The sequence below is a fragment of the Barbus barbus genome (assembly GCF_936440315.1).
Source record: "Barbus barbus genome assembly, chromosome: 32".
Taxonomy (NCBI): domain Eukaryota; kingdom Metazoa; phylum Chordata; class Actinopteri; order Cypriniformes; family Cyprinidae; genus Barbus; species Barbus barbus.
This window is the reverse complement of record NC_136760.1, coordinates 22,637,442-22,654,847: the sequence shown is the minus strand read 5'-3', so window position 1 is coordinate 22,654,847 and position 17,406 is coordinate 22,637,442. Positions and strand designations below refer to the sequence as shown.

General features: G+C 36.3%; 1 protein-coding gene across 1 annotated transcript; it reads left to right on the top strand.

Annotated features, from left to right (window-relative positions):
• The first annotated feature begins 3,493 nt into the window (after positions 1-3,493).
• LOC306852230 (putative G-protein coupled receptor 142) lies at positions 3,494-13,513 on the top strand. The gene is made up of 3 exons (XM_079388935.1): positions 3,494-3,626; positions 7,840-7,987; positions 9,441-13,513. Exons 2-3 carry the CDS (start codon positions 7,855-7,857, stop codon positions 10,391-10,393), a joined length of 1,086 nt encoding a protein of 361 aa, XP_079245061.1. The 5' UTR covers positions 3,494-3,626; positions 7,840-7,854; the 3' UTR covers positions 10,394-13,513.
• The last annotated feature ends 3,893 nt before the right edge of the window (positions 13,514-17,406 follow it).

The following is a 17,406-nucleotide window of genomic DNA, read 5'->3' as shown; positions in this document are numbered from 1 at the left end:
CCCACTTGGCACCTCAATGTATCTACTGCTCTACTGCCTTGTAGCTGTATATTGTGTTCTTTGTATTGTAGGTCATGAAGAAATTGGTTTCATTTTAAATTTTCCTTAATTAGTTGATTATTTTGTTTAACATTATGTTTTCATTCATGTCTCCAACCAACCAAACAATCATGCATTTTACTAAACTTGAATGGACGTTGTCGCTAGAGGGCTGTATTGTTGCAAGCGAAATACATACACACATTTGCATTGTTAAACTAATTTTCTGTTGTCCTAGACACAAAGAAACATTAACAACCCATAATTCATCACAAAAAATGCCTCTCTATTTATCCCTTTGCATTCATTAGTTTTTGCCACTTATTCATCTGTTTTTTCCTTTTATCTTGTTTCTCTCGCTTCATCTCCCCCACATGCCTCAGAAATTACAGGTAATTAAATTCACATGAATAATTCTAGGCTCCCACTCACAGCAGTTACATTATGAATTAATGTGTTTATATGGAACAAAAGGACCCTTCACTTTAAGTGAGTTTTTGTTGGCAATTTTTCTTCTTCACTCTACAAAGAGTAGATAAAAGCAAAGTGAACCAGAGTGGACAAAGTGGACATAACCGCTTTCTGCATCACAGCATATTTAATAGGTTTTTTGTAAAGTGGAACAACATAATTTCATTGGGGAGGGATGAATGACAGGATTTATAGGCCTGTGTAAAATAGCACTGCACTCCTCCACAAGCTATATGGAAGTTGCGATTGTTGTAGGTCAAATGAACAGAGACTGCACTTCCTCCAGCTGTGTGAGCATCTGCTCTTTTGGGACAATCGATAAAAACAATTACAAACATGAGAGGTTTGTATGACGTACAAACTTCTTTTTAACTCAGAGCTGCTGACTTCCATTGCACAAGAGCAACCGTATTTCATATTAAGATGCTTTGTAAATCAAATTAAATAAACTAAACTTGTTAGTGGTCATGTTGAGTGGAGTGAAGAAATTGATTGACAGCTGGAATGCATACTATGACCAGTCCGATAGCAAAACTGATAATGTGAGATGATGAGGTTTGGAATATGTTTATAAAACTATAACTCTGCCATGTTTCAGATCTAACATGTTGAAGTGTCATAGTGCAAGAATATATGGGATAATGAATGCTGTTCTGGATCACGGGACATATTAAATCAACATTTTCTTCTGCAGAGTTTGACCCTCACTTTAACCTGAAAACATGAAAACATGAATTCCAAACAAAGTTGCTAGGCTTTCTTTTAAGAGAAATGTTTTATTGGTGTCTCTGCCATCCAAAAAATGTTATGATATATACTGAGACAACAGTGGGCCGATAGTTGAGGCTGATTAGGCTCTGTAGTTCGAAATACATAAATACATAAATTGCTCTTGTATTAGAGAATATTGTGTCAGTGGGAAAAATATGGGCATTTTATTGCATTATTTTACTATTTTAATAGATTTTTATTGTATTTTGTATTTTATGTTTTGCTAAACCATAGGGAAGAAATGGTTGCTTAACACAATGCATTATATAGGTATAGTTCAACCAAAAATGAAAAAATTATGTCATTATTTACTCACCCCATTTGTTCCAAGCCTGCATGAGTTTCTTTCTTCTGTTGAGCACAAAAGAAGATATTTTGAAAGCTGTTGATAACCAAAATGTTGATGGTAGCCATTGACTTCCATACTAAGTCAATGGCTACATCGACTGTTTGGTTACCAATATTCTTTAAAACAACTTCTTTTGTGTTTAACGGAAGAAACTTATGCAGATTTGGAACAAATTGAGGGTGAGTAAATGATGACAGAATTTTCATTTTTGGGTGAACAATCCTTTTAATTTTTTTCTATATTTTCTATGATCTGGAAATGTAAAGAGGACTTTTTTTTGCAGAAGTGCATGTTATCTGCGTAAGTCAATAAGATAAGTCTGTGATGATCTACCTTATCACTATTGATAACTATTTATAGCAAATTCTATTGTCACACCACAGCATTAATATATTTACAATCACACAAGCTTATACTGCTGGAACCACGACCAAGGACAGAGAGTTTACACAGCTCATTTTCTGCCTGGCCAGTCCTCTGCTGTGGTGCAAGGCCAGCTCAGAGACTGATTATCAAAATGAACACTCAGTGATGAGCATTCACTAGAAAGAGAGAGAGCATCCATGCATTCAGATTTCCATCCTCCATCCTTTCTCTCCTTCTGTGTCCAGATGGTGGTGTACATGTACTTTTTGTTCCGTCCATCTGGAGACATGATGTTGCTGGCTGGTGAGGGAAGCTAATTCTTCTAGAAAACATCTAATACCTTTATTGATTTGGCTAAAAAAAATCTTGAACCCTAAAGCACATTTTTATCATTAAATGAACAAAATGTACTGTAAAAGTATTGTGAAGTGATGGTATCAGATGGTAATACCATAGTACGTTGATACTAATTGTAATTTGATTGGTATGCCTAAGCATTTTAAAGAATGTGATGGTTCTATCTTATAAAAAAAATGGTAGAACTACATTTTAAAAATCCCATACGATTTGTCAAATTGTGTGACTTTTTGGCCAAAACTAAATCAGAAATGTTGACTTGACAACTGAGACAAATATAAGTTTAAGTTAAAGTACTAGAATTACTGAAACTAAATCTGAAATAGATATAAATAAAAGCTATAGAAATATTAAACAACAAATAAAACGACAAAAGCACATTATGACTAAAACGTAAAACAATTACAACAAAATAAGGAAATATAAAAATAAAAGCCAATTCACAATGTTTTTAAAAATACTACATTTAGTATATACATAATACTTCTGGTGCATCATTAAATGAACGGTGAAGAAAATCCCATAAACATACATTGAAGAATTTATTTACATATAACCAGAATATTGGACTCTTTTGACTGCAAGCAACCATACAGCAACCCAAAAACCACCTAGAGACTGCATAAAAAAGTGCTAAAGACCACTCAGAACACCTTAGCAACTACAATACCCTGGCAACCAACCTGAAGACCCCAGCATGACCTTATTTAGCATTGCGGTGAGTTTTGCACAGACGAGAACCATTCACATTTTCATTAGTAAATACACAAACCTATTGATTCAAATGATTCAAGCTTAAAAAGGATCAAAAGACTATATTTAGGTTTAAGCTAAATTGACATCACAGCCAGAGGAATCCTATAAAGGGCCCTAAGAAGAGCACACAACAGATAAGAGCTCCCATGGGTCTGAAGGCATCGCTGAGTGAAACTATACACCCTTCTTCTCATGTGTCTGCGCTATACTGACCTCTCTTTGAAAGACAGACCTCTGTATATCTGACTCACCTTCATTCTCAATGCTTCACTCATTTACCAATATCCTCTCTATAGGAATCAGCCCTGCTTAACCCCTCCCTCTCTCCCTCTCTATCTCTCTCTAGCTCCTTCCATAACCTCCTCCCGAACTCGCTCTTTGATTGCAGTGATGTGTCTGTTATTCAAAGTCCCCTGTCCTCCCTCCCTGTCCTCCTCAAGGGCTGCCTGGCTGGGCATCGGCGGTTAGGACTCCTGCCCCAGAGTCCACGGATGGGGACCTGCAGCGATTTGTGAGGGTAAGAAAACCTCTTTGTCCATATCAGTTTTTATCTAATGGATCACTTAACTTATATTTAAGAGAGTGTTAAGTGAATTTAATAAATTGAGCATCAGTTGCAGTTACAGTTTTTGTTACTATATTTTTGCTGTATTAATAGTGTAAAGTGTAACGATAGTCGAACGAAGTCTTTCAAAATATCAGTAAAATGTAAAATTCAGAGTGAAATTCATGTCACTTAATTAATAATTAATAATTGTTCATTTATAATGTATTCCATATAAGAAATTATAATAGTATATAGAACAAATTTTTATATTTTATAAAAAGTATTTAACAGTATATAAATTCTATAAAACATAAATAGTATAAACTCTGTGTGTTTATATAATAAATGTATATATAAATTTATAATTTACTCCATAAAACCCTTGAGACTGTGATGTGAATATATTTGATTAATTCATATATTTTTTATTAAAAGTCTTTAAAAATATATACAAATTGTATACATTTTGATATAAATTAATTAGATTTTTTATTTATTAGTTTAATTTATATGTATAAAAGTATATGTTAATAAAAAGTATTTAAAAGTATATAAAATAGTAGGACTCCAAAACATTCAAATGCTCACAAAATAAATAAATAAAATATTTATATTGGTACAATGTGTAGTTTCCACTTTTATTTACATCCTCTTAAAAAAGCAGCTTATTAAAAACGAGTCTTAACTGGCTTGTTCTGGACAATCAGTTATTTATGTCCTCTGTGTTTTGTCATCTTAATATTTTCTCCGAGAACTACAGGATATCCAGAGGTCAGCTCTGGAAGTCATAAAGATTGCCTTAAAAATGTTTGGCATTGTTTGTGAGTGTCTTATGTAATCAAGAGACTGTGAATTTCAAGACCTCTGTTACTGTGTGCCTCTCATCTTCTCTCGTCCTTTTTAGAAAACAACGAAACGTATACTCCTTTCCCTGCATGTGCTGACATGGATAGTGTTGCTATACCGTCGTCCTTGAGCTCATAACTATTGTCTCAGGTGTACTGGCCGAATATGAATAATTGAGTGTTCAATAGACCAAAAAGTCCATGGAGAGAGATCTGAAACCTTACACATTGACTCCCTGTACATCCCAGAATGGAAAACAGCGGCCATTTATATTGGTACAAAATGAGGTGATTACCCTTGAGACTCAGTAGACAGAGCCATAGTTCATTATTTGGCAAAAACAACTTTTTTCATTATTGTCTACTGTTTGAACAAATATAGATACTTGGTATTTGCCCTGAGGCAATGTGAACTAATGCAGTAACAGAAAACATTGCTGTTTGGCATTCACATAGATCAGGCTGTAGCCTACTATAAGCTGCAGTGTCATGCTTTCAGTTTAAACAGCTTGTACGAGTTATTTCATATGAATCTTTTGAGACCCTAATTCTAGATGGTAGCCTCTGGATGGGAACTTTGAAAATCCCTGGTCATGGATTTAAGCTCTTGTTGTATATGAGGAAACAATGCAAGGCCAGTTAAGACTTTTAATATTTTTTTTTAATTTGGCCATTAAGTTTTCTTAACGAATATGACTAATTTCACCATCATGACTCTTGAATATGTGAACATTAGACAGGGATGCTTTAATAGTGTCTGATTTAAGCTAGAAAAAGTGATTCATTTCTGTGAATCATTTAAAACAAAATCAATTTAAAATAAAATAAAATAATTTAAATGAATCAGTTCAAATCTCTGATTGAACAATTCATTTGCACCATCGCTTAAAAGTTAATGTCAATATTAAAATTGAGGAAATTAAGATTGAAGGCGGTATGTATTGTGATATTGTTGCATTTTAATGAATTCCTTTTTGTCAGTTTAGTGACAAAATGTGGAAACATGCTATATTTTACTTCTTACATTGCTTGGCTTCACCTGAAACAATAGTTCTGAGCTCAAGGATGATATACTGTAGATATAACAATACCATCCATATCAGGACATGTGAGAAATAAGGTTTTAATGGCTGTTTGGTTGAAATTCTGGTTCCTGTGACTGAAAAAAAGCATAAATATTGAAATATACAATATACTGTATATATCGCCACAATGCTAAAATATATTGAGATATATATTTCTAGTTATATCACACAGCCTATAAAATTGTACTTTAGAAAATAAAAAAATGATTGGCAAAGAGAAATAGGATAATATCCAAAGAGTTCCCTTAGGAAATGTGGGTATATTAAAGTCTTTCGCTAACAGGCATGTCTAATGCATGAGAATCCATAAACTCTAAACCTTGTAAGAAAATGTTGTTTCCACATTATTTATAATGTGTGATATGCATATGCATTGATTCTTGAATCCATAATCATTATAATCATTTTGATTTCTCAACTACTGTCCAGTTAACACTATTGATCTTTCCTTAGATACATGCTTTCACGCTTTGAATAATGAAGAAAGTATTGGTGTTACGTGAACCCAACCCTTTTTATCTAAATAGAGTCAGATTTTCACAGAGCAAACAGCATGTCATATAAACACACTCAGACCCATATTAACACACACACACGCTACTCATTCATTGTGGATCTCTTAAATGAGCGATGATTTATTTGTAGAGATATTTTCAGAAGGGAAAACAACATTAGTAGTGAAGTACTTTAAGCCTTTCAGGGAAAACCTCTCTTCTGTAGCCTAGCACACACTTAGCTTTAGTTAAAGATTTATCATTTATCAGTTTCTGTATCAAAACAACTACAGAGTAACAAAGAGCCATAAAAGTCTCATTGCAATATATGATGTAACTGTCCATGATAATGGGATTATGCTTCTCTGGATGTGGAAATAATAAGATGCTTTTTTAATTTTACCATTGAGACGATACAAATCAATTTTTGTAAAACATTTGTGGATCACTATTAATGCAGAAATGCACTGTGAAAGCATTTTTTCCTCATTTTTGCTCAAATTTAACGTCCTCTACATTGGTCAATCTCACCCATTCAACCCTGTTGTTTAATAAATGTAAAAATTATATTCGTATATAATATATGCATAATAATAATAATAATATAATATGTGTGTATATCAAACCATTTACAGTCCTCTTACACATCGTGACGGATGTATTTTTCATTATTTTTATTAATCTTCACATTTATTTCATGTTATTGCTAGAAAAAAAGAAAAGTATCTTTTACTAAATAGTTTTCTTAGACCATTTAAACTATTTCAAGCATTTTTTAAATCGTATTCATTTAAATTAGTCATTTATATATTCATTTATGGGTTATAGATATAACTTCTATGGGTATTAAATGTTTTCCCACAACATAGTAACAAAATATATTGTACTGCTTTTCCTCAATTAAATTTATTATAAATGCACATGAATGGCAAATGTAGAAAGGAATTGCTTTAGTCCAAATTGCTAAAGCAGTCATAAAGACTCTATGGAACTCACATAAATCCCCATTAAGGCAAAGACAGATCAGTAATTATAAAGTGACAGAAGACCAATCATTCCTGTCTTGTCCAGTTCTCACCCACAGTGAGAATTTGCCCACCTAAGCAAGATAGTTGATGAAGCAGCCTCATCATAGCAGGCAATCATGTTCCACAACATAAACCAGCTCTTTCATATTGTCTTTTTGCCAGGAGGAAAGAATGAGTGGCTTATGAATATACCACAGTTCAATTCCAATGACAACACACAAGGCAAAATGCCTAGTTTGACCATAAGAAAATCACCAAAGCACGTTAGCAGAGTAGTTCGTAAAACTCAATGATGTCATGAGGTAAAAGGAAATATACAGAGCAAAGCAATCATTTCCGCTCTCTGAACTGGGTCTGAAAGCAAATAAACATGTTTGGCACAGAGCTGATCACCTCATCCTCTCAGGAGGGGGCAGTTATGGGAGTAATCAAAGTTAAACACAGAAGGAAAGGTAGAAAGTGGAAAGATAAGACAAGTAAATGGGAGAGTGTTGTGCACTCGTTCCATCTGTCCCTAATTGACTGTTTTTAACCTGTGAGGGCAAGCTGCGTCTGTCATTAAGTGACCCGGGAAAGACCACCAGAGCACAGTGAAATTCCATGCAGAAATGCATTAGACCTTTTCTGCACGGCAGAATCTATGAGACATGAACACAATCAGGTTGATTTCATTGATTTCAGTTGATACTGTAGTTTCAAGGTTTCCTTCTTGTTCTCTTTCCTTTCACAAGAGCAACTAAGAGGCCATGATTTACTGGCACAATGGCACAGCACCCGGCCAGCAGGAGGATGAGAGCAGCGCTCAGGAGAGGTCAGAGTGTGTGCTGGCTTACATCCCTGTCGTCTACTACAGTACTCTGTTGTGTGTTGGAGTGCCAGGTATGAGATGTGCATTTTAATATCTATAAGCATGGGTTAATTAAGATTAGGGTCGTGCGCCATTGAGAACTGAATTGAGAATGCATACTAAGTTAAGAACTGAGTGGCAATCAATATGCAGTTTTGGATATAATTTAGGGAAGTATGATGGAATTTATTAAGAATGGAATGAAATTCAGCATGGTACATAAACCGTTCCAAAATATACATTTTTGGCGCATGGGAAATTGATCTTCATCACCTTGAGTCCTTTGATGGAGGAAGATCATGGTAAATTCATTCTGTGAGTAAGGCAAAGCAAATGCACACCTGTTGAGGTGCAGGTTGTAGGAAAAAATTAAGACCTAATGAAGAGGGAACAACCGCACACTCACTTAAGCATAGACTATTTATTAACCAACATTTAGGCTAGTAGCCTTTTTCAAGGTATGAACTCATTCTGTGAGACACACATCAGACCAGACTAGAAATAATTAATTATCCACAAACATTTTACTACACCAATCCTGGGAGGGACTGGCAGCTGCTTGAGGACAAGAAAGAAATCAATAAACCAATCAATACAAATTACAATTAATTAGAGACTCATTTGAAAGGCTAATATAATAAAGGCTAATAATAAACTGCTAATATAAATCAGATCAGGGTCACAGACAAATCAGTTTACTAGTCGTCTAATATAAGATCTCTCTATAGTTTACCCAAAAATGAAAATTCTGTCATTTTTACTGACGCTCATGTCATTCTAAACTTATAACTATTTTTTTTACTTCTACAGAACACAAAAGCAGACACTTTTTGTCCATACAATGAAAGTCAAAATGATCTGAAACATCATTGTATGGACACAAAAATACTGAGTATTTTTGTGAAAAGTATTTTTCTAAATATTTTCTTTTATGTTCCACAGAAAAAAATTAATTATATAGGTTTGGAATTACGTAAGTATGAGGAGATAATGACAGAATTTTTATTTTCAATGAACTATCCAAAGGCTTTACTACTGTGGTATGACATGGTAAGTAGAGAAGAAATCATATTTTCATTTTATTGGATTCAGTTTAGTTAAATTCTCCATAGTGTTATCCATTCTGCTGTCTGGAGAAATGTCTTTTCTATAAATAGTTTTATTATAAAAATATTTAAAAAAACTTAAAATACACTTATCTCCTGTTGTTTCAACCAGCAAAAACAGCACAAATTCACTTGAGTTTAATCTTTTCTTTGTGGAAAATCAGGGCAAAGGTTCCTGTGGGCCGCCATGTTCTGTAAATATGACCCCTAATCTTTTACGTCCCATCAATCCTGCTGTGTCAACTCCCTCCATGCCCTTGATTTCTATCTCTGTCTTCTGCTTCTCCCTTCTCTGGCCTCATTCCCTAACTGTTTATGCCTTTTCAATCCTCCTCTACCTCATTCCTTCTTTCTAATTCCAGTTATCTCTTGTCCTTAGTGAACATCCTGACATTGGTGGCTCTTTACCGGCTGGCTGTTCGTACTCAGAAAGCCCTGTACGTGTATCTTCTTGCTCTAACTGGCTCGGACATCCTCAGTCAGCTTTTCATCATCTTTGTGGGCTTCCTGTTAGAAACGGCTGTGTTTCACCGAGACGTCCCTGTCCTGCTGCTGAGGTCGGTCAGTATGATGGAGTTTTCTGCCAATCATGCATCTATCTGGGCTACCGTTCCCCTCACAGTGGACCGCTATGTCGCTTTGTGCCACCCGCTACTCCACCGGCAGATAAGTTACCCGGCACGGGCTCGGCGGATCATCGCAGTGGTGCTCACATTGGCGCTGACATCCGGCGTGCCATTCTTCTGGTGGTCAGACATGTGGAGGGTCAGCCGTGCGCCAAACAGCTTGGATACCGCCTTGATTTGGACCCACGTGACTATTATTTATTTCCTTCCATGCTGCATCTTCCTGGTACTAAACTCTTTGATCATCCTGAGGCTCCGGAAGAGACAGCGACAGCATATGTGCCAAGACGAGAGCGGGCAGCAGCTGGCAGTGCCAAGCAAGCTGGGTAAAACCACAGTTATGCTCCTAGCAGTGACTTCTGTGTTTGCTGTCTTGTGGGCGCCTCGTACCGGAGTGGTGCTCTATCATCTCTACGTGTCATCAGTGCACAACGATTGGCGGGTACATCTAGCATACGACTTAGCCAACATGTTAGCCATGCTAAACACTGCTGTGAATTTCTTTCTGTACTGTTTTGTCAGCAAACCCTTTAGAGCTTCAGTGAGGGACGTCCTGTTGTTCCGGGGGGCGCCTTTGCACCCACGCCGCCCCCTACATCACCATCGCACTGCTGCCAATGCCTCCACGTCTTCTATTTCCAGCTCCAAACGTTCCCAGCGAGAGGTCACCCCTCTTTCTACCAAAAGGGCAGACATCAAGATATAGTTCTGCTTAAAGGGAAAGTTCACTTAAAAATTCAAATTCTGTTATCATTTAATCACCTTCATGTTGTTTTGTATGTTAACCTGTATGACTTTTCTTATTGTCCATACAGTGAAAGTCACTAGGGTACAATGTGGTTTTGGACCCCATTTAATATCATTATTTTGACAAAAAAACACTGAAATATTCTTTGGAGAAGCATGTTTGGTGTTCTGAAGATTAAAGAATACAGCTTCGGAGCGAAAGTTAATGGTGACAGAATTTTCATATTTGGGCGAACTATCCTTTAAGCCCCAACAAAAGCATGGTCTTGTTCTTAAAATGAAGTTGAAAAGAATTCAAATTAGTGGCATTTATGGATTTAAAAGTTAAAGGTGCGGTCACATTAGCGAAATGTTGCATGCAAAAAAAAAAAAGGTGCATTTGTTCACTTTGAAATTCACTTTCAAACCAAGCAGCTTTCTGTTCCATGGGGAACTTTTTTTTTTACAATTACAGTGTAATTGTGCGTGATTTAGTGTCCCCAACAGAATAGAAAAAATACTGACTTGTTTCCCACATAATAAAGTATCATAATGAAGAGTCTAGCATCCATTCACGCTATTATGTGCACCACAGGTATTGTTAATCTGAATGCTGTCTTATCTGACCTCTGGTTAGTGACCCGAGAGACCACTGTTTACGGTCATTAAACAAAAGCCCAATAATATTAACTTTGTCTTGCTGATAAGACAAGGAAGCTTTGCAGGACATCACGGATATCAAGACATAACCATTCCAGAAAAGATTGTATTTTGTTCTGCAAAGCTTACTTGTCTTTTGCACTGATCTGCATATCTGTGTTATTTATAGTCCTGTCCTCTGCGGGGATAAGAAAAGTATTTATGAAACAAAGATATTTGGCTCATCAAATAAGCACTATTATGGCTTGTCATTTTCCATAAATGGCTATCCTTTTAAGGAATAGGTTGAAATATGAATATTCTGTCGTCATTTATACATCTTTGTGTCAGTCCAAACCCGTAAGACTTACTTTCTTCTGTGAAACACAGGTTGGTGGAACACACTTTTCTATATAAGGAAAGTAAATGATGTATACTATCAAGCACCACAGTGACAAAAAGCAGCATAAAAGTATTGTAAAACTATTGCGTATGGTAAACGATTATGAAGGTGTTTTAAAGCCATTAGATATACGTAGCTCCGTGTGAGAAAAGGATGAAATTCAATTCATTATATGAAAAGGCATATGTTTCTTTAAATTTGCATTCGTTCAAATATGACATACTGTCATTTATATTTATATGTAATTTATACAAGTTTTGACATTTATGATGATGGTCATGTCACATTGACATCAAAAACAGGATGAGTGGTCCAGACTTTTTACCTTTGGTAGATAGAAAGTTATAGTTTCGGAATAACATATGGATGAGTAAATGATGACAGATTTTTTTTTGAGTGAACTATTCCATTTAATTGATGTATTTTGATATTGTAAGAATGTGTCATGTATTTAGTGTTTTTATAAATGTTGCTCATATTGATGAATGAAGTTCTTTAAACATACAATAGCGTTTCATTAACAGACTTGTCTCATTTATTTATGAGCTATCATTCCATACAATAAAATATTTTTATTGGTAGATTTGAAGCCATCTGAAATCTACTCAAGACATATTAATGCTCTAAACACTACATAATTTCCCATTTGAATGTAATTAGTATTTTTTTTTTATCAAACTTAAGACGTGGTTCCATAAAGTTCATAATGTTCTGATCAATACCTTTCTTGCAGCTGTAGGTTACGTTGCACGACTGAATTAAACCCTTTCAGAGCCCATCCAGTGAAGCAGAGCAAGATGGCTAACCTTTTTAACCCGTGTGCAAACTGCAGACGCTAGCTTAGCTGTTTATTTTCAGTGCATGGCGACTGGATGAGGCTTTAAAAGGGGCTTCGACGTGGGAACACAACGAGTGAAGACACCACTGTACAAACAGACCCATCTGAGGAGCTCAGGCTCTGCTGAACAAAGCCAGCCTTGAGCTTCTGTGCACCCATGCAGCAACAGCAAAAATTTCCATTTGCTAGAATTCACCAGGATCACCAGAGATGTGCTAGGATCAGTTATATTACTCTGTACTTTGTTATCTGATCAGATATCGTGCAGTACTTGCCAGCGTGTAGCTACTTAAGGAGAACAGATTGAGATCTTTAGGTTCAGCTCAATCTAAATGCAGTCAAAATACGATACAAAGACCTAAGTCTTGATTTTTTCACGTACACACTTGCCAGCTGTATATAAAATTATTTTTTTATTTTAAAAGCGTGTGCATCGATTTTCCTGTCGAGTTTAATCTGAATAAATCTGATGGAAGAGAGACTGCAAGAATCAATTATATGACTCCTTGATTGTACAAATGATAATTAAATGTGTTTAGAAGACCTTTTTATGACTAATGATTTAATGAAGCACACGTTTGACTAAAAGGTACATTGAAAGCTTTGACTTAATTATTATGGTGAATTGGAGAAAAACATTTTTAACAATTTTGTCTGAAAAAAGAAAAAAACACTAACTCACTTATTATCCGGAGCTTTGGTTATGAATGCTTCGCTTGTCCTTTTAGTACACTTGTGTTTCTCAGCACCCAGTGTTGCATCCTGTGTGTCTCTTTCCTTTTTTCTTTCTTGATCTCGCTCTCCCTTATCAATCATGAGAGGGAGCCTCTGGCCCTGCAGATGTTATCAGATGTTGTCTCTTTGAAAAAAGTCCCCCGCTGCATCACAAACACAGATGCCTGAGAAGAAAGCGCATCTATCGTTAAAGCCTTAATACGAGCAGACGGCTGACAGCACAAGAAAGAGTATGAATATTTAAGACAATAAATAACCTGCTCTGTTTGAGGTTTAAATTTGCTAAGCCTTGTGCTGCAGCTGCAGAAGATTGTTTTGTCCTCGCTGTGCATGCATTTTGCCGCTTTACCTACATTAAATCTGTTAAGGTTAACATGAAATGACATTCATAACCCTGTACACTGAAAAATATTTGTTGGAGGATTTACTCACTATTTTCTCTCAGAAATTGCTACAAATAATACACTGAATAAAACATGAAATTTAGAAGTGGAAAGACTGAAATAGTATTTTCTTGTTGAACATACTCCAATATTTTTTTAATTAGTCAAACTTTGAAAAATATTTTTGGAATTGATTGGATTATGAAAATATAGGAGTTTTATGCCAGAGTCAGTTTCAAGAGGTTAAAATTTGGCTGGTTAGTGTGGATCTAAAAGTAGCAATGTTTAAACTGGCTCAAAAATATCTGTGGTTCCCATAAGCAAGGATGACAGATGGTGTTCTTACTCAAATCACTAAGATTAAGACTTATTTCTTACTTTACTTTTGATTAATGTGCACAATAAGACCAAGAATGTATTAAGAAAATAAATGGGGTTGAAACAAGTGATTTCATGTTGACTTCAATGGTTTTATATGACCTACGGCAGATAAATTAAATAAATTAAAAGTAAAACCAATGGCGATGTCTGGCAGATTAGAACTGCCAACCTGTTTCATCAGTTATGTAATATGCTGTATTTTACCATGAAGTGATATTTAATTTGTGACACTAAACATGTTTCTGTGTGATGTGGTGTAAGAGGATAACTGCAGAACAGAAATCCCCACAAAAAGGCATGTGCCACTTGCATGATACTTCCTCTTAAAGGTTGCATTGTTGTTCATTGTTTACATTGTGACACAAGCTTTCCTTCGGTTGTGTTATTGAATATGTGCAGTGAATTGTTTTTGCATTTTGATCATACTGATCGGAAATTAAATGTCTATGAGTATCTATTTATGTGTCTGGAGTCCTTAAAAATAAAAGCACTCAAACCTAAAGTTCTGTTGTATTTCAATAATGGAAACATTCAGAATTAAAGCCTATAAAATCAGCTGTGATACATGCTGAGGTTTCTTTGACTTTTTTCTTCCTTTCCTTCTGGCTTTCAAAAAAGGAAAGAAAACACACTGTGCAATAACTACAATATCCTGTTATGTGAGCAGAACACATTCACACCTCACACTCCAACAGCACACCAGACAGGAAAACTGTAACGGGGCTGACGAGACGTGAGACGTGCGGATCCATATGCAAAGCTTTATTACCAAACATGGTCAGTAAACAGGCAGGGTCAGACAGTGGCAAACAGGTATGGTGGAGGCAAGACAAAGCAATCCGTGGAGCAAGCGTGGGTCGACGATCGGCGAACAGTATCCAAAGGGGCAAGGCAGAGAGATAATCCAGAAACACGGGCAAGAATCAGAACACAGGAAAACCACGAGGAAAACTAGGAACAGAGAACACTTTGTAGTGCAGACAGGCTAACAATACTCAGCGGTGAGCAAGAGCAAGTCCCAGGCTTAAATAGAGTGATGGTGATTGTGAAATGGTGATCAGGTGTGGGCGAAATAGTGAACAGCTGTGCAAGTCGTCAGTGCAATGGATTATGGGAAATTGAGTCCAGTGTGCTGTGTAGTGTAAAAGTCCATGTGGTGAGCGGGTGACCTCTGGTGGTGAGTAAACTGAAGTGCATGGCCAGGATTCGTAACAAAAACAAACAATGAGTCTGCTAGCACTACCTCCAGTATATCATCACTGTAACAGAAATGGACAAAAAACCTTCTATATAGGATACAATACAAACAGACAGATTAAGATGCATATACAGTGCCCTCCAAAAGTATTGGAACAGTAAAGACAAAATTGCTCTGTTGGCTGTGGAGTCAAGACATTTACAAATATGTTTAAAAGATGAATATGAGACAAAACTACAGAATGTCACGTTTTATTATTAGGTGATTCAACACATAGATGTTTTACCAGCTAAGAAGTTCAGCACTTTTAGAGTTTCATCCCCCTATATCTGATGTGAGCAAAATTATTGGAACAGTTGCCTCACAGGTAAGTGATCAGCTGTGTCCTGTTGCATTAATTCTTCAGATATTAAAAGCAAGGAATGTGTTGTATCAGTTATATCCATTACTTCTGTATTCTGAATCTTGCATTCGATGATGACACACACAAACCAGGATGAAGATGAGGGAGCTGACTTTGAGAGAAAAGCAAGCAATTTGGATGCTAAAAGAAAAGAGGAAGTCAATTAGAGCTATAGCAAAAATAAAGGGCATGGAGAAATCAAGAGTTTGGAAACCACCAGCGACACCAGCAACCAACTGGGTTTAGGGTGATACTCTGACAATCTACTGTCCTCAGGAGACTTTGACACAGACTTACAGATGCTACACAGCAAGATGCAAACCTCTGACCAGCACCAAAAATAGAAAGGCAAGATTAGAGTTTGCAAAAAAGCACAAAGGTGAGCCAGAAGAGTTTTGGAACTGTGTTTATGGACCGATGAGATGAAGATGAACCTTTATCTAAGTGATGGGAAAGCAAAAATGAGGAGAAAAAAAGGGAACTGCAAATGATCCCAAGCATACAGTCTCATCTGTAAAGCATGGTGAAGGTGGTGTCATGGCATGGGCATGCATTGCTGTCTCTGGAACAGGCCCTCTCAACTTTACTGATGACTTAATGTATGATGACAGTAGCAGAATGAATTTGGAAGGGTACAAAAACATCTTGCCTACCAATATTCAAGAAAATGCCACCAGATTCATTGGGAAGTGCTTCATATTGCATCAGGACAATGACCCAAAACACCCTGCCAGATCAGTCAAGGAATTTATATCCAATCTCCAGATTTAAATCCGATTTAACATGAATTTCACCAGCTGAAGAGGAGAGTAAAGGCAGAAACTCCCCAAAACAAGCAACAAGTGGAATTGGCTGCATTAAAGGCTGGGAAAAGTATTTCAAAGGATGAGACCAAGAGTCTGGTGATGTCTATGGGTCACAGACTCACTGCTGTGATTGTGTGCAAGGGATCTGCAACTAAATAATAGCTTTTAATCTTTTATATCTGCCTTAAGTTCAACTGTCCCAATACTTATGCTCACATCAATGAGTGGGATGAACTCTAAAAGTGCTGTTCTTTTTATTTGGTAAAACATGTATGTGTTGAAACGGCTAATAATAAAATGTGACATTCTGTAGTTTTGTCTCATATTCATCTTTTAATCATATTTGCAAATGTCTTGACTCTACAGCCAACAGAGCAATTTTGTCTTTGCTGTTCCAACACTTTTGGAGGGCACTGTATATAATACAGCATATTCAACTGTATTCAGATAAATAAATATAAAACTGTAAAGGGAGGGTAAAAGGGGATCAAGATATAACCTTGAGCAAGACATCTTACCCACGTTACTCACATGTGGTTTTGTCACTGCTGGAATAAAAAACATGAGATTCATCTGTAGAAAATGTGAGTGGTGCTCCCTCCTAGGCAGTAATAACAGTCAAGATGAATAGGTAATGTTTATATGATTTGCCACCAGGTGGCAATGTACACACACTTTTAGAAACATAAATCCCACAGAATTCAGTTTTGAACCTGTTACCTTTCTGCTTGCAAATGTGAAACGCAGATAACATAAATATAGATTTGTAATATCAATTTAGGTTTGTAACATTACAGCGACAAGTAATGTGTTTTGAGCATATTTTGGCTCATTTTAAATGGGCAGCATATAAGCAAGGGAAGATTCAATGTGTGTCTTCGTTTTGCCTCGATTCAGATTGTTTTTCATCTCTGTTCAGACCCAGAAGTACAGAAAAAGAAACAAAGCCATTGTCAGCAGTGTAGGCTGGTGCTGCAGCATTGAGGCCTCAAATTACAAGAGTATAGTAGTAAAGTTAGTAATGGCTCTTGTAATGTGCTGAGGATAGACAGGTGTAGTTGGATAAAATACATAATATCCACCATAATTAGCTCACCGAGGTGCCACTATGATACCTTCTTTTTCTTTTCATTGTCAGGTTTTTTTTCCAGGTAGTGAAAGCAGGCGCGCTCCCGACAATGACAGCGAGAGAGGCACGTACAAGCTC